Source organism: Jaculus jaculus, chromosome 15 (genome assembly GCF_020740685.1).
Source record: "Jaculus jaculus isolate mJacJac1 chromosome 15, mJacJac1.mat.Y.cur, whole genome shotgun sequence".
NCBI classification, from domain to species: Eukaryota; Metazoa; Chordata; class Mammalia; order Rodentia; family Dipodidae; genus Jaculus; species Jaculus jaculus.
In genome coordinates this window covers 42,421,838-42,438,761 of record NC_059116.1, presented here as the reverse complement: position 1 = coordinate 42,438,761, position 16,924 = coordinate 42,421,838, and the positions used below count along the sequence as shown (strand labels likewise).

Below are 16,924 nucleotides of genomic sequence, written 5' to 3'. Positions count from 1 at the left end.
GATTGTTTTTTGCATGTGTTGTGTATGCATGAGGATGCCAAGAGAGAAGAGAGTGTCAAGCGTTCTCTGATCACTCATCCAGTAATACGCTTAAGACAGGATCTTGCTCTCTCTGTCTCCAGAGCTGCTACTCACCCCTGACGACTAAGTCCTCTTTCTAGTCTCTGCCCCTCCCACCAAGGACTGAGATTACAAATGTGTGGTCATCCCTTGCTTTCTTTTTGTTTGTGTTTAAAAAAAATACATTTATTTATTTGTAAACATTGAGAGGTAGAACACACAGAATGGGCACACCAGAGCCTCTACTACTGAAAATGAAGTCCAGATACATGTGTTCCTTTTTGCATCTGGCTTTACATGGGTACCAGGGAAGTGGAACTGGGTAGTTAGGTTTTGCAGGCAAGCCAGTGCCTTACCCAGCGCTGTCTTTCCAGCCCACATGTGTATGTTTTTAATTGTACTTAAAAAAAAATTGTTTTCAAGGTAGGGTTTTACTTTAACCTATGCTGACCTGGAGCCCTGAAACTCACTCTGTAGTACCAGGCTGGCCTTAAACTCAAGGTGATCCTCCAATCTCTGCCTCCGTAGTGGTAGATTACCTCATTTTTTAGGTAAAGTAGCTCTTATAGGGTAGAGTTACTCTGAACAACAACAACAACAACAAACCAACAAACAAAAAAATTGAAGTAAATTTGTAAAAGCTGATCTTGTACTTGTTGAATTTGTTGAGATTTTTAAGTTGAGTCTTTTGTACCCCAGATGTTAAGAATAAATAAAGTATGCTCTGATACGAAAAAGTTCAAATGACTGTCTAATTGTGTATTGCTTTCGGTCAGATTTATGGTTTAATGTTAATGGCTAAGTGGATCTTTTACCATTAATTACTTACTAAGGTTGCATTTGCCTGTTTTTTTTTACAGAATAGGAATATTTAACTGTAATATGGAATCCTTTGGTTAGCCCTTAAAGATGTCCTTCTGACACAAGCTAATTGCTTTGCCTTTTCAAAACTCAGACCTTGATTTGCTGATTCAGTGACACACATATTTTTGGAGTTCTTCTGTTGTACCAGCAACTGTTGGGTAGGGGTGGGGTGCTAAGATTGATGTAGCAGAAAATGGAGCTGTTTTAGTCGCTGTCATCATGGTGCTTACCTTCTGGTAGCACAGTAGACATGAGTAAATACGTCTATTGATGATGGAGAAAGCGAATTCAGAGGGGACATAGAGGAGCACTGTGTATGGCTGGCTGGTTATACTGATCAGTGTGGGAAGTTTTCCCTGAAAAAGATGAAGCACTGAGGAACAAGTGGTGTGATTATCAGGGAAGCATGTTGTAGGCAGAGGAAATGGTGTTGTAGGTCGAGGTGTTGTAGAGGGCAGGGTGTTCTAGGTGAGAGAAGGGTGTTGTAGGTAGAGGAACGGTGTGCAAGCAGAGAGAAGGGTGTTCTAGGAAGAGGGAAGGATAAAATGATTGTAAAGATGTCAAAAGCCAGAGTTCAATTATGTGTTTGGGGAACAGAAGCCAGTGCCTAGCTGAGGAATGAGCAAAGATGAGCATGCGAGAAAACTGAGAGGGGATGGGAAGTAGGTGGTCAGTCATGAAGGACTGTTGGTTTTTGTATTAAATATGTTTTCATTGAAAACTAGTAAAATAATTCAAGGAGGTTTAAACAACTGGTGGTTGATACCAGAAATGATATAAAGTGAGTGGAGTTTAAAAGTTGTGATCAGAATATCATTTTACTTACTACCTAGCATTCAAAACAATTTTTATTTAATCCTCATATTTCTCTTGTAACCCATCAAAACTCTTCTTGACTAGTAGCTACTTACAGGGTTCAGATAATCCAGCTGTCCCACATACGTGGGAGTTGTCTTGAGCATATTCCCTCCTTATTCCTCAACCCCAGAGAAGGAATATTGAGCAAGCAATCATTACTTGAAGTTAATATTCACTTCAGCTGAATTCCATGTCTTTTTATTCTTGCTTGAGATACATAGTCTTTTCTCCTCCACACCTCAGCTGTGTCTTATTTATGACCTTTGTTGTTTCTCTTTTGGCATTTAGAATACCATTATGTCTGTCAAGCCAAATGGTAGAATCTTACTTCTCATTGCCTAGATTTGTTTCATCTTTTACAAGTACAAAGAGTTTTTGACAAGAAGGTGTGCCAGTTCCTGTTGGGAACTGCATAGTACACATTGCATAGAGCAAGATTACACTGTCCTTAACTCTTTCTTTCCTTAAGTTTCTTCTCTTGTCTCCCTGACAGAACTGAGTTAAAATTGCTCTGTGTGATGAGGAAATCATGAGTTTTCTAGGTGTGGATCTGTTGGTCTTTCTTTGAAATATACTGGTGCTTCCTTATTAAGTGATTTGCAGTGATTTGGATCTTCTAATGCTACGTGGTCACTCTACCTGTATCCAATGATCTGACATCATGTGTTCATCCTCTGATGATCTGGCACCACATGGTTGCCTTCTCTCCATCTACTGGTCTGACATCACGTGGTCACCCTGTCTGTGTCCACTGATCTGACACCATGTGGTCACCCTCTCTGTGTCCACTGATCTGACACCACATGGTCACCCTCTCTGTATCTAATGATCTTTTTTTTTTTGTTCTCAGAACTTTTTCTTTACTTGTGTTCACTGGTCATTTTTGATCCTTTCCCATATTTTTGAGACCTTATGTTTCTGGCTTACCTCTAAAATGCCAGCTAAATTTGTCTAAGTAAGAACTTCTGCCAACTTCTTACTGTAGCCTTGCTGGGTTTGGGTTTGTCCCACTATTCTACTTAGTGCCTTCTAGTCCTTCCTATGAATATGTAAATACCTATTTTGTCCTTATGTCTTCAGCTAGATCCATTTTCCTACCCCAGTTTATAGATTATACTATCTTTCTTATTCCTTTTACTAAGTACCTTACATGTTTTTATTTATTTATTTATGAGAGAGAACATGGGCACTCCAGGGCCTCTAGCTGCTGCAAATGAACTCCCGACCCAGGCGCCACCTTGTGCATCTGGCTTACATGGGTCCTGGGGAATCGAACCTAGGTCCTTTGGCTTTGCAGGCAAGCACCTTCTCTTCTAAGCCATCCCTCAAGCCCTTCCTGAGATGTTTTAATCTATGTTCTATTGAATTTCACTTCTTATTGTCAGCATCAACCTCCTTTTCCCAAGAAGAACATTGAAGCCACCATGAGACTGTCATCCTTATCCAGTGATTTAGTTCTGTCTTGTTTACTTCCAAATGAGATGATGAGGTATTGTTATTTTATGTTTTTGGAAGATATTTGGAGAGATTTACCTCTGAAGTTAGCTGTATCTACTGTTTCTTCTGATATCTCTCCAAAATGTGCGGTTTTTTTTTAAACAAAACTAATCTTTTTATTTTCTGTTGTTTTAAAATTGTTACGCATAAGTCATCCAAACTGATTTTTAAACACTTATAATACAAGGGCTGGAGAGATGGCTCTGTGGTTAAAGCACTTGCTTGCAAAGCTTGATGGCCCAGGTTCAGTTCCTAAGTACCCACATAAGCCAGATGTACAAAGTGGCACATGCATCTGGAATTAGTTTGTAGTAGTAAGAAGTCCTGGTGTACCCATTCCCCCCCAATCTTTCTGCCTCTCTCTTTATCTCCCTTCATGCAAATAATTGAATAAAGTTATTAAAAATTTATAATATATAGTTCTTGCTATATAATTTAAAATTTTATTTTCTCAATATTTGTGCTCAATAAATAAGTCTTTATAGAAAAATTGTAATTTCAGATAAAATCTATTCAGTGTGGGCACCTGTACAAGAATATCATGATCTTGACACAGTGAGAAGATGAGCTCCATGCCTAGATTCTTCCTTTGAACTCATACCTTCCACTTACTCCATGGCTGTATCATTGAGGAGTTCTTTATTGGATTTTGTTGCATATTTAAGGTATAGATCTAAGAAAAATCTCTAGGGACCAAAGCTAGATAGATCTCAGTAGTACAGTTGACTAGCATGTGTGAGGTCCTGGCTTCCATCCCCAGCACTGCAAAAAGAAATAAAAGAAAAGGAATTTTCTTCTGAACTTGGAAATCTATTTTCTTTTTAATTTTTTTTAATCTATGTCTTAGAGATGGGGAGCTGGGGGAGGAGGGAGAGAGAGAGAGACACAGAGAGAAAGTGGGTGCACACCAGGGCCTCCAGTCACTGTAAACGAACTCCAGACGCATGTGTCACCTTGTGCATCTGGCTTACTTGGGACCTGGAGAATCCTTAGGCTTCACTTGCAAGTGCCAAAAACACACATTCATCTCCAGTTAACACTCCTGAAAGCATCAGTACTTCTCCATGTGACAACTTCTTACCTTGATAGTGCATTGAAACCTGACCCATTGGTAACTCTCCTGTTCTTTGCCTTCTTCTCCTCAGTGTTCACTTTTCTCGTAAGTGAAGCTTTCATGCTGTGCCTCATCACTCTCGTCATTCATTTTTAAAAAATAAGTACTTTGTGAAAAATTATGTGTTAGTCACATTCCCCTCCTGTTATCTTCTTATGTATCCTCTCCATGTCTCCATTCTTCTGAGGACTCTTCATGCCTAACCTTCATTCCCTGGCTGAATCTCAAATCTCCATAAGCCTAATTAGTTACTAACATCTCCATGCATGAATGTTGCTAATGGAAAACAGCACAGCATCTTAGTGTCATTATAAATTCACCATCTCAGACCACAGGTGAGACTGGGCAGTTTGCCATCTCAGCTGCTCTTGGTGGGTTGACCTCCATGCTTTGCAGTGATATCTGCCTGTATTTCTACCTTGCTCATATCATCTACCTCCCAGTCTCCAGGTGGCACTTTGGCCCACTGAAGCCTCAGTGGTAAAACAAATGGTACATTTGTTGATGTGAATCCCTCTCCACCCTTTCATACTTGCAGACATGAATCCCTTCCCCAACCTTTCCTTCTATTTTCTTACACAGAAAAATTATAGCTCCCCTTAAAGATTAGTTCTTTTCTTTCCTATGGAAGTATCTTGATATAAGTTAATGTCCATCATCTTAAAAAGTCAGAGAAAGAAGCCAGGCATGGTGATGCATGCCTTTAATCCCAGCACTTGGGAGGCAGAGGTCAGGGGATCACCATGAGTTCCAGGCCACCCTGAAACTACATAGTGAATTCAGGTCATCCTGGGCTAGAGTAAGATGCTACTTCTAAAAACCAAAACCAAAAGGGAAAAAAAAAAAAGCAGAGAAAGAAACCATTCTTTTGGTCCCCCTTCCCTTACATGTGGCATCTAGGTACTGAGTTGTCTCATAATCAAACTTTAAGAGCCACTGACATATCCTGGCTCTGTCCGTCCTTTGCAGTCTTTAAAAAACATCATTTTGGCTTTTGCTTGGGACTTGCTAGGCTCCTAAAGGACTGGCATGTTTTCTTTTTAATTTATTCTTTTATTGACAACTTCCATAATTATAGACAATAACCCATGGTGATTCCCCCCCACCCTTTTGCCTTTGCAACTCTATTCTCCATCATACCCCTTCTTCCTCTCAACCAGTCTCCTTTATTTTGATGTCATCATCTTGGCCTCCTATTATAATGATCTTTTGTAGGTAGTGTCAGGTACTGCAAGGTCATGGATATTCAGGCTTTTTTGTGTCTGGGGGAACACATTGGAAGGAGTCCTACCCTTCTTTTGGCTCTTACATTCTTCCTGCCACATCTTCCAGAGTGGATACTGAGCCATAGAAAGTGTGATAGATATGTTTCAGTGAGCACTCCTGTGTCACTTCCTCTAAGCACCTTGGTGCTTTCTGAGTCATCTCAAGGTCACTGTCACTGTAAAGAGAAGCTTCTCTAACCAAAAGTGAGAGTAGCATTAATATATGTATATATACGTTAAGAGAGTACTTACTTGGCAGTTTAATGAGCATAGTATATACATTTAGCCAGATACTAGCAGACATTACACCTCTAGGGATCATGACTTCCCCTGTTACAGGCTTTCAGTATCAGGCATAAGCAGGATATGGAGCAGGCCTCCAGTTTGATGAGAGAGTGGTTGGTTTGCCCCATAACAGACTTGCCAGTGTTGCACCTGCTGACTCATTTGGCCTGGGTAGCCAAATTTAAGGCTTATAGCTTAGTACCTCCATTGGTGATTTCTCTCCCATTGAACTGCTTGCAGCACAGCTTTTTCCAGCTTTCTGCCAGCTGGTCTACATGGAGGAAGTTTTCAGCTCAGCTCTAACAGGACTTTGCAGCCCAAGTATGTGAGTTTTCAGCAGTATCTATTCCTGGTGGGAAACTAAGATCTTCAGCAATGGCCTGTAATGTTTTAGGGGTATCAGGCACTTCCCTGGAGAACAACCCACTGGAAGGTGTCCCATTGCTGACACTGAAAATTTTCTAGTAACAGTCTATGGCTTCTGGGTGTTCCATTGTCCAAAAAAGTAGGTTTCCATATAACTTATTCATACCCTCCTAGATTTTGATTAACCCTCCCACCACTTTTTCTTTAATCAGTATTTTCCTCTGCCTTCGCTTAGGCATTTTCACCCCCATTAATCTGTTTTTCTACTTACATATATACAGTACCATCTTATTAGGTCCCCTCTCCCTTTCTATTCCCTTTATATCCCTTTCTAGCTTACTAGCCTCTGTCACTGAGTTTTATTCCAATTCACATAGAAGTCCAATCATTCGTAGCTAGGATCCACTTATGAAAGAGAACGTGACATTTGGCTTTCTGGGCCTGAGTTAGCTCACTGAGTATAATCCTTTCCAGATCCATCCATTTTCCTGCAAATTTTATAATTTCACTTTTCTGTACCTCTGAATAGAACTCCCTTGTATAAATGTGCACATCTGCATTATCCACTCATCAGTTGAGGGACATCTAGGCTTGTTCCATTTCCTAGCTCTTGTTAAAGAGTGCAATAAACGTGGTTGGGCAAATATCTCTAAAATAGTGAGACGAGTCCTTAGGATATATGCCTAGGAGTGGTGTAGCTGGGTTATATGATACATCTATTTTTAGCTGTCTCGGTAACTTCTACACTGATTTCCACAATAGTTGTACCAGATTACATTCCCACCAACAGTGTAGAAGGGTTCCTCTTTTTCCACATTCTTGCTAGCATTTATTGTCATTTGTTTTCATGATGGTAGCCATTCTGACAGGAGTGAGATGGCATTTCAGTGTGGTTTTAATCTGCATTTCCCTGATGGCTAGAGATGTAGAACACTTTTTACATGTTTATGTGCCATCTGTATTTCTTCTTTTGAGAACTCTGTATGTAGTTCCTTAGCCCATTTTGTGGGTTGTTTGATTTTTTAATTTAGGCTTTTGAGTTCTTTGTATATCCTAGATACTAAAGCTGTGTAGCTGGCAAAGATTTTCTTCCATTCTGTAGGTTGAGTCTTTGCTGTGTTCACAGTGTCCTTTGTAGTACAAAACTTTTGTAATTTCATGAGGTCCCATTGGTTGATCAGTGGTTTTACTTCCTGAGCAACTGGGGCTATATTCAGAAAGTCTTTGCCAATCCCAATGTGTTGAAGGGGTTCCCTACTTTTTCCCTTTATCCATTTCAGTTTTTCATGTCTGATACTAAGGTCTTTGATCCATTTACACTTAATAGTTTTGTGTGGAGAGAGCTGAGGTTCTGTTTTTATCCTTCTGCAGATATATATCCATTTTTCCCGGCACCATTTGCTGAAGAGGCTGTCTTTTCTACAATGAGTAATTTTGGTATTTTTGTCAAAGATCAGGTGACTGTAGCTACCCAGAGACTCACATATAGGTCCTCTGTTCTGTTCCATTGGTCTGCATGTCTGTTTTTTGTGCCAGTGCCATGCTGTTTTTGTTACTATGGCTCTGTAGTATAGGTTAAAATCAAATATGATGATACAACCGGCCTTATTTTTGTGGCTCAAAATGTTTAATATATTCTAGGTCTTTTGTGCTTCCAAATAAATTTTTGGATTGTTTTTTCTATTTCTGTGAAGAATGCAATTGGAATTTTGATGGGGGTTGTCTTAAATATATAGATTGCTTTCAGTAAGATTGCCATTTTCTCAATATTGATTCTTCCAATCCAAGGACAATGGATATCTTTCCATATCCTAGTGTCTTCTGTTGCAATTTCTGTCTTGAGTGTTTTAACATTTTCATTGTAGAGTTCCTTCACTCCCTTAGTTAGGTTTATTCCAAAGTACTTTATTTTATTTTTGATGTAGTTGTGAGTGGGAGTGATTCTTTGATTTCATCCTTTGTGTTTGTTGTTAGCATATAGGAAGGCTACTGATTTTTGTGTGGTTATTTATGTCCTACTACATAGCTGTAAGTGTTTATTGGCTCTAATTATTTGCTGATAAAGTTTTCTTGCTCCTGATTTTAGAGGAAAAGCTTCAATTTTTTCTCCACTTATTATGTTGGCCTTAGATTTGTCATAAATAGCCTTCATTATGTTGAGACATGTTCCTTCTGTTCTCAGTTTCTGTAGACTTTTATCATGATGAGACATTGGATTTTGTCAAATGCTTTCTCTGCATCTGATGAGATGCTCATGTGAAATTTGCCCTTCAGTGCATTTATATGTTGTATTACATTTATCATTATCGATTTGCTTATGTTGAACCATACCTGCATCTCTGGGATAAAGCCTACTTGGTCAGGGTGAATGATCTTTCTGATATGTTCTTGTATGTTGTTTGCCAATATTTTGTTGAGTATTTTTGCATCTTGTGTTCATGAAGGAGATTGGTCTGTAATTTTCTTTTATTGTTCTTTCTTTGTGTGGTTTTGGTATCAGGGTAATGCTGGCTTCATTGGAGGAGTTTGGTAATACTCCTTCCTTCTCTAATTTATGATAACATTTGAGAAGCATTGATCTTAGTTCTTCCAAGAAGGTCTGATAAAATTCAACAGTTAATCCATCTGAGTCTGGGCTTTTTTTTTTTAAGTTGGGAGACTTTTATAACTGCGTGGATCTCCATACTTGTTATAGATCTGTTTAAGTGGTTAATCTCACCTTGATTTAATTTTGGTAGGTCATTTAAATCAAGGAAATCATCCATTTCTTTTAGTGAAGTATATTTTATTATAATATGTCCCTATCATTTTTTTAAAATTTCTCTTGTATCTGTTGTAATGGTATTTTTTTTCATCTGTTTTTTTTTTTTTTTTTTTTTAATTTGTTATCTTCTCTCTTTTGGTTAGATTTGCTAAGGGTTTATCAATCTTATTTATCCTTTCAAAGAACAAACTGTTTCATTGATTATATGGATTTTTGGGGGGGGTTCTAGTTCATTAATTTCTACCCCAATCTTTATTATTTCTTTCTTTTTACTGATTTTTAGTTTGCCTTGTTCTTCTTTTCCATGGCCTTAAGGTGAAGCATTAAGTTGTTTACTTGCGGCCTTTCTAATTTCTTAATATAGGCCCTTAAAGTTATAAATTTCCTTCTTAGGACTGCCTTCATTGTGTCCCAAAGGTTTTGGTATGTTGTGTTTTCATTATCATTTGATTCTATGAATTTTTTTGATTTCTTTCTTGATTTCTTCATTGAGCCATTCATCATTTGGTAGTGTATTGTTTAGTTTCCATGATTTTGTGTATGCTCTATAGCCTTTCTTGCTATTGATTTGTAACTTGATTCCATTGTGGTCAGATAGAATGCAAGGAATTATTTCAATTTTCCTAAATTTGTTAAGGTTTGCTTTGTGTCCTAAAATATGGTCTGTTTTAGAGAATGTTCCATGCGCTGCTGAAAAAAATGTATATTCTACAGCATTTGGATGAAATGTCCTGTTTATATCTGTTAGTTACCATGAGATAGTGTTTACAATTATAGAAGTTGTCAATAAAAAAATTAAAAATAAATAAAATAAAAATAAAACTTATTTGAGAATGGTAAAACCAACCACAAAATACCATTCAAATGTAATACATAACCTTTCCTGACATGGAGAGAAAGATTTAGCACTTCCAGTGCAGGCCTATGTATCTGACTTTCTGAGTTGACACTGTTACCTTTTGGGATGGCATCCCATGTCACCAATGCTGAGTGCCCACCTTGATCTCTCTTGTTTCTGGGTGGTCTGGGGGTGAATGAGTTCTCTGGAAATTCAGGGCCCTGAGGGTTGGGGAATGGGAGAATTTGCAGGGTGCCTGGAGTTGCACCGGAGTTGCTCAGTGGGTCCTGTTTAGATCTCCTTCAGCAGCTGCTCAGCTGGTCTCTGCTGTCTTCCCCTTCAGGTGTCCTGACTTTGTAAGGAGGCCAATGTGAGTGGAGCATCCCCTCACATTGGTTCTGCTCCTGCCTCTCTGAGCCACCGGGCAGGTGGGCTTGTGAATCAGGCTGCTGGCGAGGACTGGCATTTTGCACGTGCTCTTCAGTTCTTTGGATAGTTCAGCACTGCAAGTAGTGGCTATCCTCAGAAGCTACTTCTTCCTGTGGCTTGGACAACAGCATGCACTCGGAATCTTTTTCCCCACAATGCCTGTTCCTTCACTGTCTCCTTCATTAATACCTTTTACTGTGCATGTTATTCCCAGCACCCTCTGTGGTCCATGTATGCTCTCACCCTATGCTGAGCTGTAGGCACCGCAGTATCCAGCTCCAATGTCTCTCCTGAGTTTCAGGTTTCTGTATCCAAATACCTACTTGATCCTCATGTTATATTTGACAGATATTTGAGAGTACAGCTTTCATCTCAGTGCCTCTTGTGAACATTCTATAATAAAGTGACCTGTTTGTAAATCCAGAAATTTGGAAATTACTGCTAATTGTTCCTTTCTTTCTTCCTCTTCTTCAGAATGTCCTAGTAATACGATTTCAAGTGTTTCTTAATTTTTGTACTTACCGCCTGGACTTTCATCATCATGGACCTCAGCCCTGTGCTTTGGAGGCACCTCCATCATTGGCGACCACATTCACAGTCTTCTGTCCAGTCTTTCCTCGGACATGGAAATCACAGCTTTTCAAAGAAAGTTCATACTCATTAGTATGAACTAAAGCTATTTATCTTTTAGGTCTCTACTTTCATGTTCACCATATTTTAGCTGCAAGCCACGCTCAGGGCCTTTCAGTACAGTGTCATTTTGGCTTTACCACTGTGATGACCTTGTAGTTGCCCTCTCAGACCTGTGCACATTCATTCTCTGATCCATTCATCTTGCTACCAAGTATTTCAGTTGGATGAGAAGAAACTCTGAACCTCTTACACATTCACTTGTTTCTCATATTTTGCATGGCAGGATGAGTGGATGGCAGGATGAGTGGATGGATGGAGGAACGGACGTGTATAGGTCAGTGCATTGATGGTAAGGTAGATGGAGATACAAGACAAATGAAAATCTGATGTTGACTTAAAGTTATTGAGATGAAAACTAATAGACCAACTTTGTTTCTCTCATTTCTCTCCTGCTAAATAGCCCATGGTTATATATAAAATACAACCTTTTATTTTTGTTTTTCAGCAAGACTTATGTACCTTTTTGATATCAAGAGCCTGCAAGAACTCAACATTGGCTAATTACTTATACTGGTATGTGAAAATATTGTTTTCTTTATTGTCATAGCTCCCCCAAGGACCATGTGTTCCTATACTATAAGCATGCAGGCAATTTACAGTCAGACAAGGACAGTCATCAGAAGCCTCTCTGTAGCATCGGTACCACCTGCCTTTCTTCTCAGCTATGTTCCTGGCCGTGCTTATTAGCTTGTTGCTCATTTTCTCAAGAGCTCAGATATAACTGGATTTGATAATGGGTTCTTTTCAGTTTGGTCTGTTTGCACTTGCTATTTAATAAATGATTTTTATAATTTTTAAAGAGTATCTATTTTTACATTTCCAAAACATTGGAATCATGCAAAAGTAGAAAGTTGAAACTCAAAATAACCTTCTTTCATTTTAAAGCTGAAGAAGTTAGCATGTGCAGCTAAACTTAGGTGTTTGTGTGGGGCACACGGTCCATCAGCTGAATTCGGTAGGTGTGACAGCCTCACCTTGCTGGGATGAACAGCTGGGCCAGGCACAGTTTATAGGACGAAGGGGTTTACTTCAAGCTTAAGGATTGAGGGGATGTTCCATCAGTGGTGGAAGAAGCTGCTTCCATACATCCAAGCAGAAAAACCACCACCAGCCACAAACACCAAAAGTGACAAGTGCAATCGCCCTCCCCCTCTCCCTCCCTCCCCAGCAGCAGGAGCCCAGAGCTCAGACTGCTCTGCATACTTTTGGGCAGGAAATCAGATCCCCAAACATACCTTATGGCTGGACATCAGGATCCGCCCCCAGTAACACCTCCTCCAGCCAGATGACTTGAGATCCAAGTTAAAAGTTTAATAAAAAAACTGTGTGGGGGACAGGACAGACAGTCAAACTTCCACAGTAGTTATTGATGTGGAATAGATGGTTCATATCTGAATCTGGTAGGTGTTGGTGTGGGATAGAAAATGCATTAACTGAACTTTTCTCTCTCTCTCTTGTTTGGTTAGATGAGCAAGGATAATTGTGACTTTCATGAGAACAGTAAACACAGGCACAGAAATGCAGTACATATGAAACATGTCTCCCTTTATCTGGCCCAGAATCATAAAGAGTCGGAGCCCCTCTGGTAAATAAATTGATTTAGGTAAAGAAATGATTAGGATTAACATTAGATAAGTGAGTCTCTAATTTTGCTGAGAAAACCAAGAGTAAAGCCTGCTGGATAATCCCTGCCTCAAGCCTTCATTTGGCTGAGCATGCTAAAAACCAAATACTGTTTTAAGAACTCCTTAACAGACTTGGTTTTGTAACTGCAAAAATGATTTCTGACCTAATTCTAAACTTAATTTACAGCCTTAGCTTAAATAGTATAAATCAATAGATGTCCATTCTGAAAGTGCTTTAATTTTGAATTATTAATAAGACATTTTGCTTTGCTTGAGGAATTTAAAATATCATTCCCTCTTCTGTAGGTTGAGTCAAGCTTAAGCTTATTTTCTCACCCTCCAGAGATAACATTACACTGTGTGCTATCTCTGCAGTAAACCAGCAACTAAGGGCTGAGGGGATCTGTGTGTAAGAACACTTGGCGCACAAGCATAAAGATCTAAGTTTGCTGTCTGGCACCCCCATAAAAACTGTGTGTGGGGCTGGAGAGATGGCTGAGCAGTTAAAGTGTTTGCCTGCAAAGCCTACAGACCCAGGTTCGATTACCCAGTACTCACATAAAACCAGATGCACAAGGTGGCACATGCATCAGGATTTTGTTTTCAGTGCCTAGTGGCCTTGGCATGCCCATATTCATATTTTCCTTCCCTCCCTTACTCTCCCTCCCCCTCTCCCCCCCTCTTGTAAAATAAATACATACATATATACATACATACATACATACATACATACATACATACATACATATATATATATATAATTTTTTTTTTAAAGCTGGGTATGAGCACAGGTATCTATAATCACAGTACTGAGGGGGACAAAGAGATCTGCTGAGGGTCACTGGTGAGATTAAAGCAGCTGTAGTTTCAGTGAGAGAGACTGTCTCCAGGAAACAAAATGGCAGAGTGATAGAGGATGACACCCACCATTCTATCCTACCTTCACATAAGTCCACAGAGAGTGCACATCTGCACACACATACATACACAAGAGAAGTAATTAAGTCACCTATGCAACCTTTAACAAGCACAGATTCCTGTATATACATAAACAGTATTTGTTAAAGCCTTTATGATTCTTTGTAAACAAAGGAAAATTGATAACACCATCATAACTAAATTAGACATTTTCCGCCATTGGAACTTGTGATTTATTACCCTCCCTGTTGGCTGCATTAGTGGGAAGAAAAATAGTTTATCACTTTAATATATATAATAAACATAAAAATATATTTCCCTCATATTAAGTTTTAAAATACCCTTGAATATATCAATTGAACATGTCAACCAAAATATATTTTTGCTAGGTTTTTAAAAATTCTTTATTTGTTCATTTATTTGCAAGCACAGAGAGAAAGACAGAGAGAGAGGAAAAGAGAAAGGGAGAGAGAGAGAGAGAGAAAGAGTGGGCATGCCGGGGGCCTCTTGTAAGCAAACTCTAGATGCATGTGCTGCTCTGCATCTGGTTTTACATTTACATGGTACTGGGGAATTGAACCCGGGCTGTCAGGCTTTGCAAGCAAGTGATTTAACTGTTAAGACATCCCTGCAGCCCTTGGCTTGTTGTAATCACCATTTATCTTAGGAAAGTCAATTGTAAACTTTCATATTACCAAATCACTCCATCCTTTGCTGCAGCCTCCTGCTTTCTTCTGCTCTCTGTGCTCCAATCTGAATTCTTAGATATATGTCTGCTACCCAGTATTATGGAAAATATTTACTCAGGAAAGTCTAAGTCAGTAATGGAGAGGGCCCACTTCCCAGGCTTCCTTTCCTTCACACTTTCACATGTGTTTCCTACTGTTTGTCTGAGTCATTTAAGCAGTGGCTTGTGCTGGTCTGTTCAGTCTCTGAGAAGAGTAATAGTTTTTCTCATATTTATAGTCCATGTCTTACATATGCAGAAATACTCGTGGGGAGAAAAGATACTGATAAGGACTCTTGACTTTGGTAGATGCTGCTTTTGTGAGCATTGCATAACAGGATGGGGAATAATTTGGACTGGTTGGTTTAAAATGATTATTGTCTTTCTTTGAGCAGGACAGAGCAGTGTGAAATATTAACCAAATGTGAAATATGAGTGTAGCTTGCTGAATGTCTCCTGTCATAACAGATGTATTAAAACGTAACTTGAGCTGATTGTGCTATTTCCTTTTGGATTTCTTTGTCAGATTCCTGCTATTGTAACTCCTTGGGGGGCCTGTAGTTGTACAGACACTCCTGTAAAATGAATAGTGTCCACCCGTAAAGCACTGAGGGGAGTTAGATTCTCCTGTCTGTAGAATGTCAGGCATCAGCATCTATAAACCATTGAATATTTTTATTTTTATGGCCATTTTGGTATATAGAAAATGAAAGTAAACTTCAGATGTTTTGACGTGTTCTCTATAACTTCAAGACCTTTCAAGGTAATGTAAGTTATTTACTCCACAAAGTGAAATTGCCTGGAGAGAGGGAGCCAGCTGATATCATCTTACATTGAGAACCCAGGCAGCTTTGCTGGGCTTCTATTTTAAGAGACGGCCTTCAAAGGGACAGGGCTGTGTAGAATCAGTTATAGGTATGAACAGAGAGTGCAGAAATGAGTCAACTCTTGTCTTTTAGTCCTAATCTGACCTTGTCTTTCGTGTGTAGAGATGCTACTCCTATCTATTTTAGATGGATTTTTCTTTGCATATGCCCTTTGATTTGAATTTCCTAACCATTATCAAGATGGACAAACATATCCCTTTGAGCCCAGGAAATGCCTGTAGCCATGGTGTTAGGAAGACATGAATGCACCACTGAGGCCTGAGAGCTAAGGTCATCTGCGAGCTCACCGGGACGGAGCTTACTGCTCATGTACATGGGATAAGAACCCAAACATGCAGGGTGGTGGAGGCAAACAATAGTTTAACCATCCAGGCTTGTATTGAATTAGGTGGTGATGGAGTTTTCTAGTTTAAAACCACTGTCATTTGTGTACAGTTGTGTATATGTGAGCATATGCATGTATTGCATGTGCATGTATGTACACATACATGTGGAGGCCAGAAGTGGATGGCAGGTGTTTTCTCCAATTACTGTCTACCTCCTGGTGTGGTTTTTGTTTGTTTGTTTTGTTTTGTTTTGTTTTTTAATCATGCCAAAGACATAATTTTTTACTTAAGTAATACAAGGTCTACTTCCAGGCAGTTTGCACAATGTTAGCTTCCCAGATTTTTCTAATTTTGGTTTCATCAACAAGAAAGAGCACTGGAAGAGGGGACATAAAGAGTATTCCACCTTATTTATTTATTTATTTTGCATCTTATTTTTTTGAGACATGGTCTCTTACTGAATCTGAAGTTCACCTGTTCATTTAGCTAGACAGCTAAGCAGCAAGCCAGGGATGCCCTCTCTGCTTCCCAGGGTGCTACCACACCCAGCTTTCTTTTTCATGGGTTCTAGGAATCCTAATTCAGGTCTCCAAGATTTCACGCTAAACACTGCCAGCTGAGCTCTCTCCCCAGCCTCAAATCACTGTCTTTCAGAAGTTCTTAAATGTCTTCAAGAAATAATCATGCATTCTGGAATATCATACCCAGGCAATTGGAGTTTACTTTTATCATCTGTACCCCAGGAACATAGAACAGAGCTGCTTATCAAACTCATGCAGTGGTATAAATGGTCTTCAGAACTGTGTATGCAGCCTCTGCTCACCTGGCTGAATAACTCCATGAGAAAGAAGGTTCTGGTTCTATTTGATTTTCTCATGCTTTTGTCGTTAGTGAGATGGGGTTTTGTTTACGTCATACAGGCCAGGTTGGCCTCCCACTCAGGATCCTCCTGCTTTAACCATTATGAGCAGGGGCTTGGGGCATGGGCCACCACAGCTGGCAGACCTAATGAATTTTAAGTTGTGTCACGTGTCCATTTGTGGCTCTGGACAACTGAAAATTATTCTGTATTCAGAGGCTCAGAAATATACTCTTGCATTTTGGGTTTGAACTCGTTGGGAAAATGGTGTGGGCGATCTAGGGTCACAGTTCATCTTCACATATCACTTTCCTAGAAACACCAGGTTCTGCTCCTCTTGAGACTGGGGATGTCTGTTGCTTTCAGGTGCATTTTTGCCCCAATAACAGAGAAGGGACAACTCTTAACAATTTTAAAGCACTCTTTGTATAAGACTACATCACGTACCTCAGTGGTTGCTGAAAACGCTTGAAGTTTCACCCCTAACATCAATGTTTCTGTAGCCTAGGAAGGGTGCTGAGTCTTAACCATGCTTAACAGTGGCAACAA

General features: G+C 39.5%; 1 protein-coding gene across 4 annotated transcripts in view; it reads left to right on the top strand.

Annotated features, from left to right (window-relative positions):
* The window catches only part of Pik3c3 (phosphatidylinositol 3-kinase catalytic subunit type 3), a 117,774-nt gene that overhangs the window by 63,011 nt on the left and 37,839 nt on the right, over nt 1-16,924 (top strand). For all 4 annotated transcript variants that reach the window (XM_045135035.1, XM_045135034.1, XM_045135031.1 and 1 more), the window contains one exon: nt 11,479-11,546. In XM_045135035.1, coding sequence (XP_044990970.1) covers nt 11,479-11,546 — 68 coding nt within the window. The remainder of the gene's footprint in view (nt 1-11,478; nt 11,547-16,924) is intronic.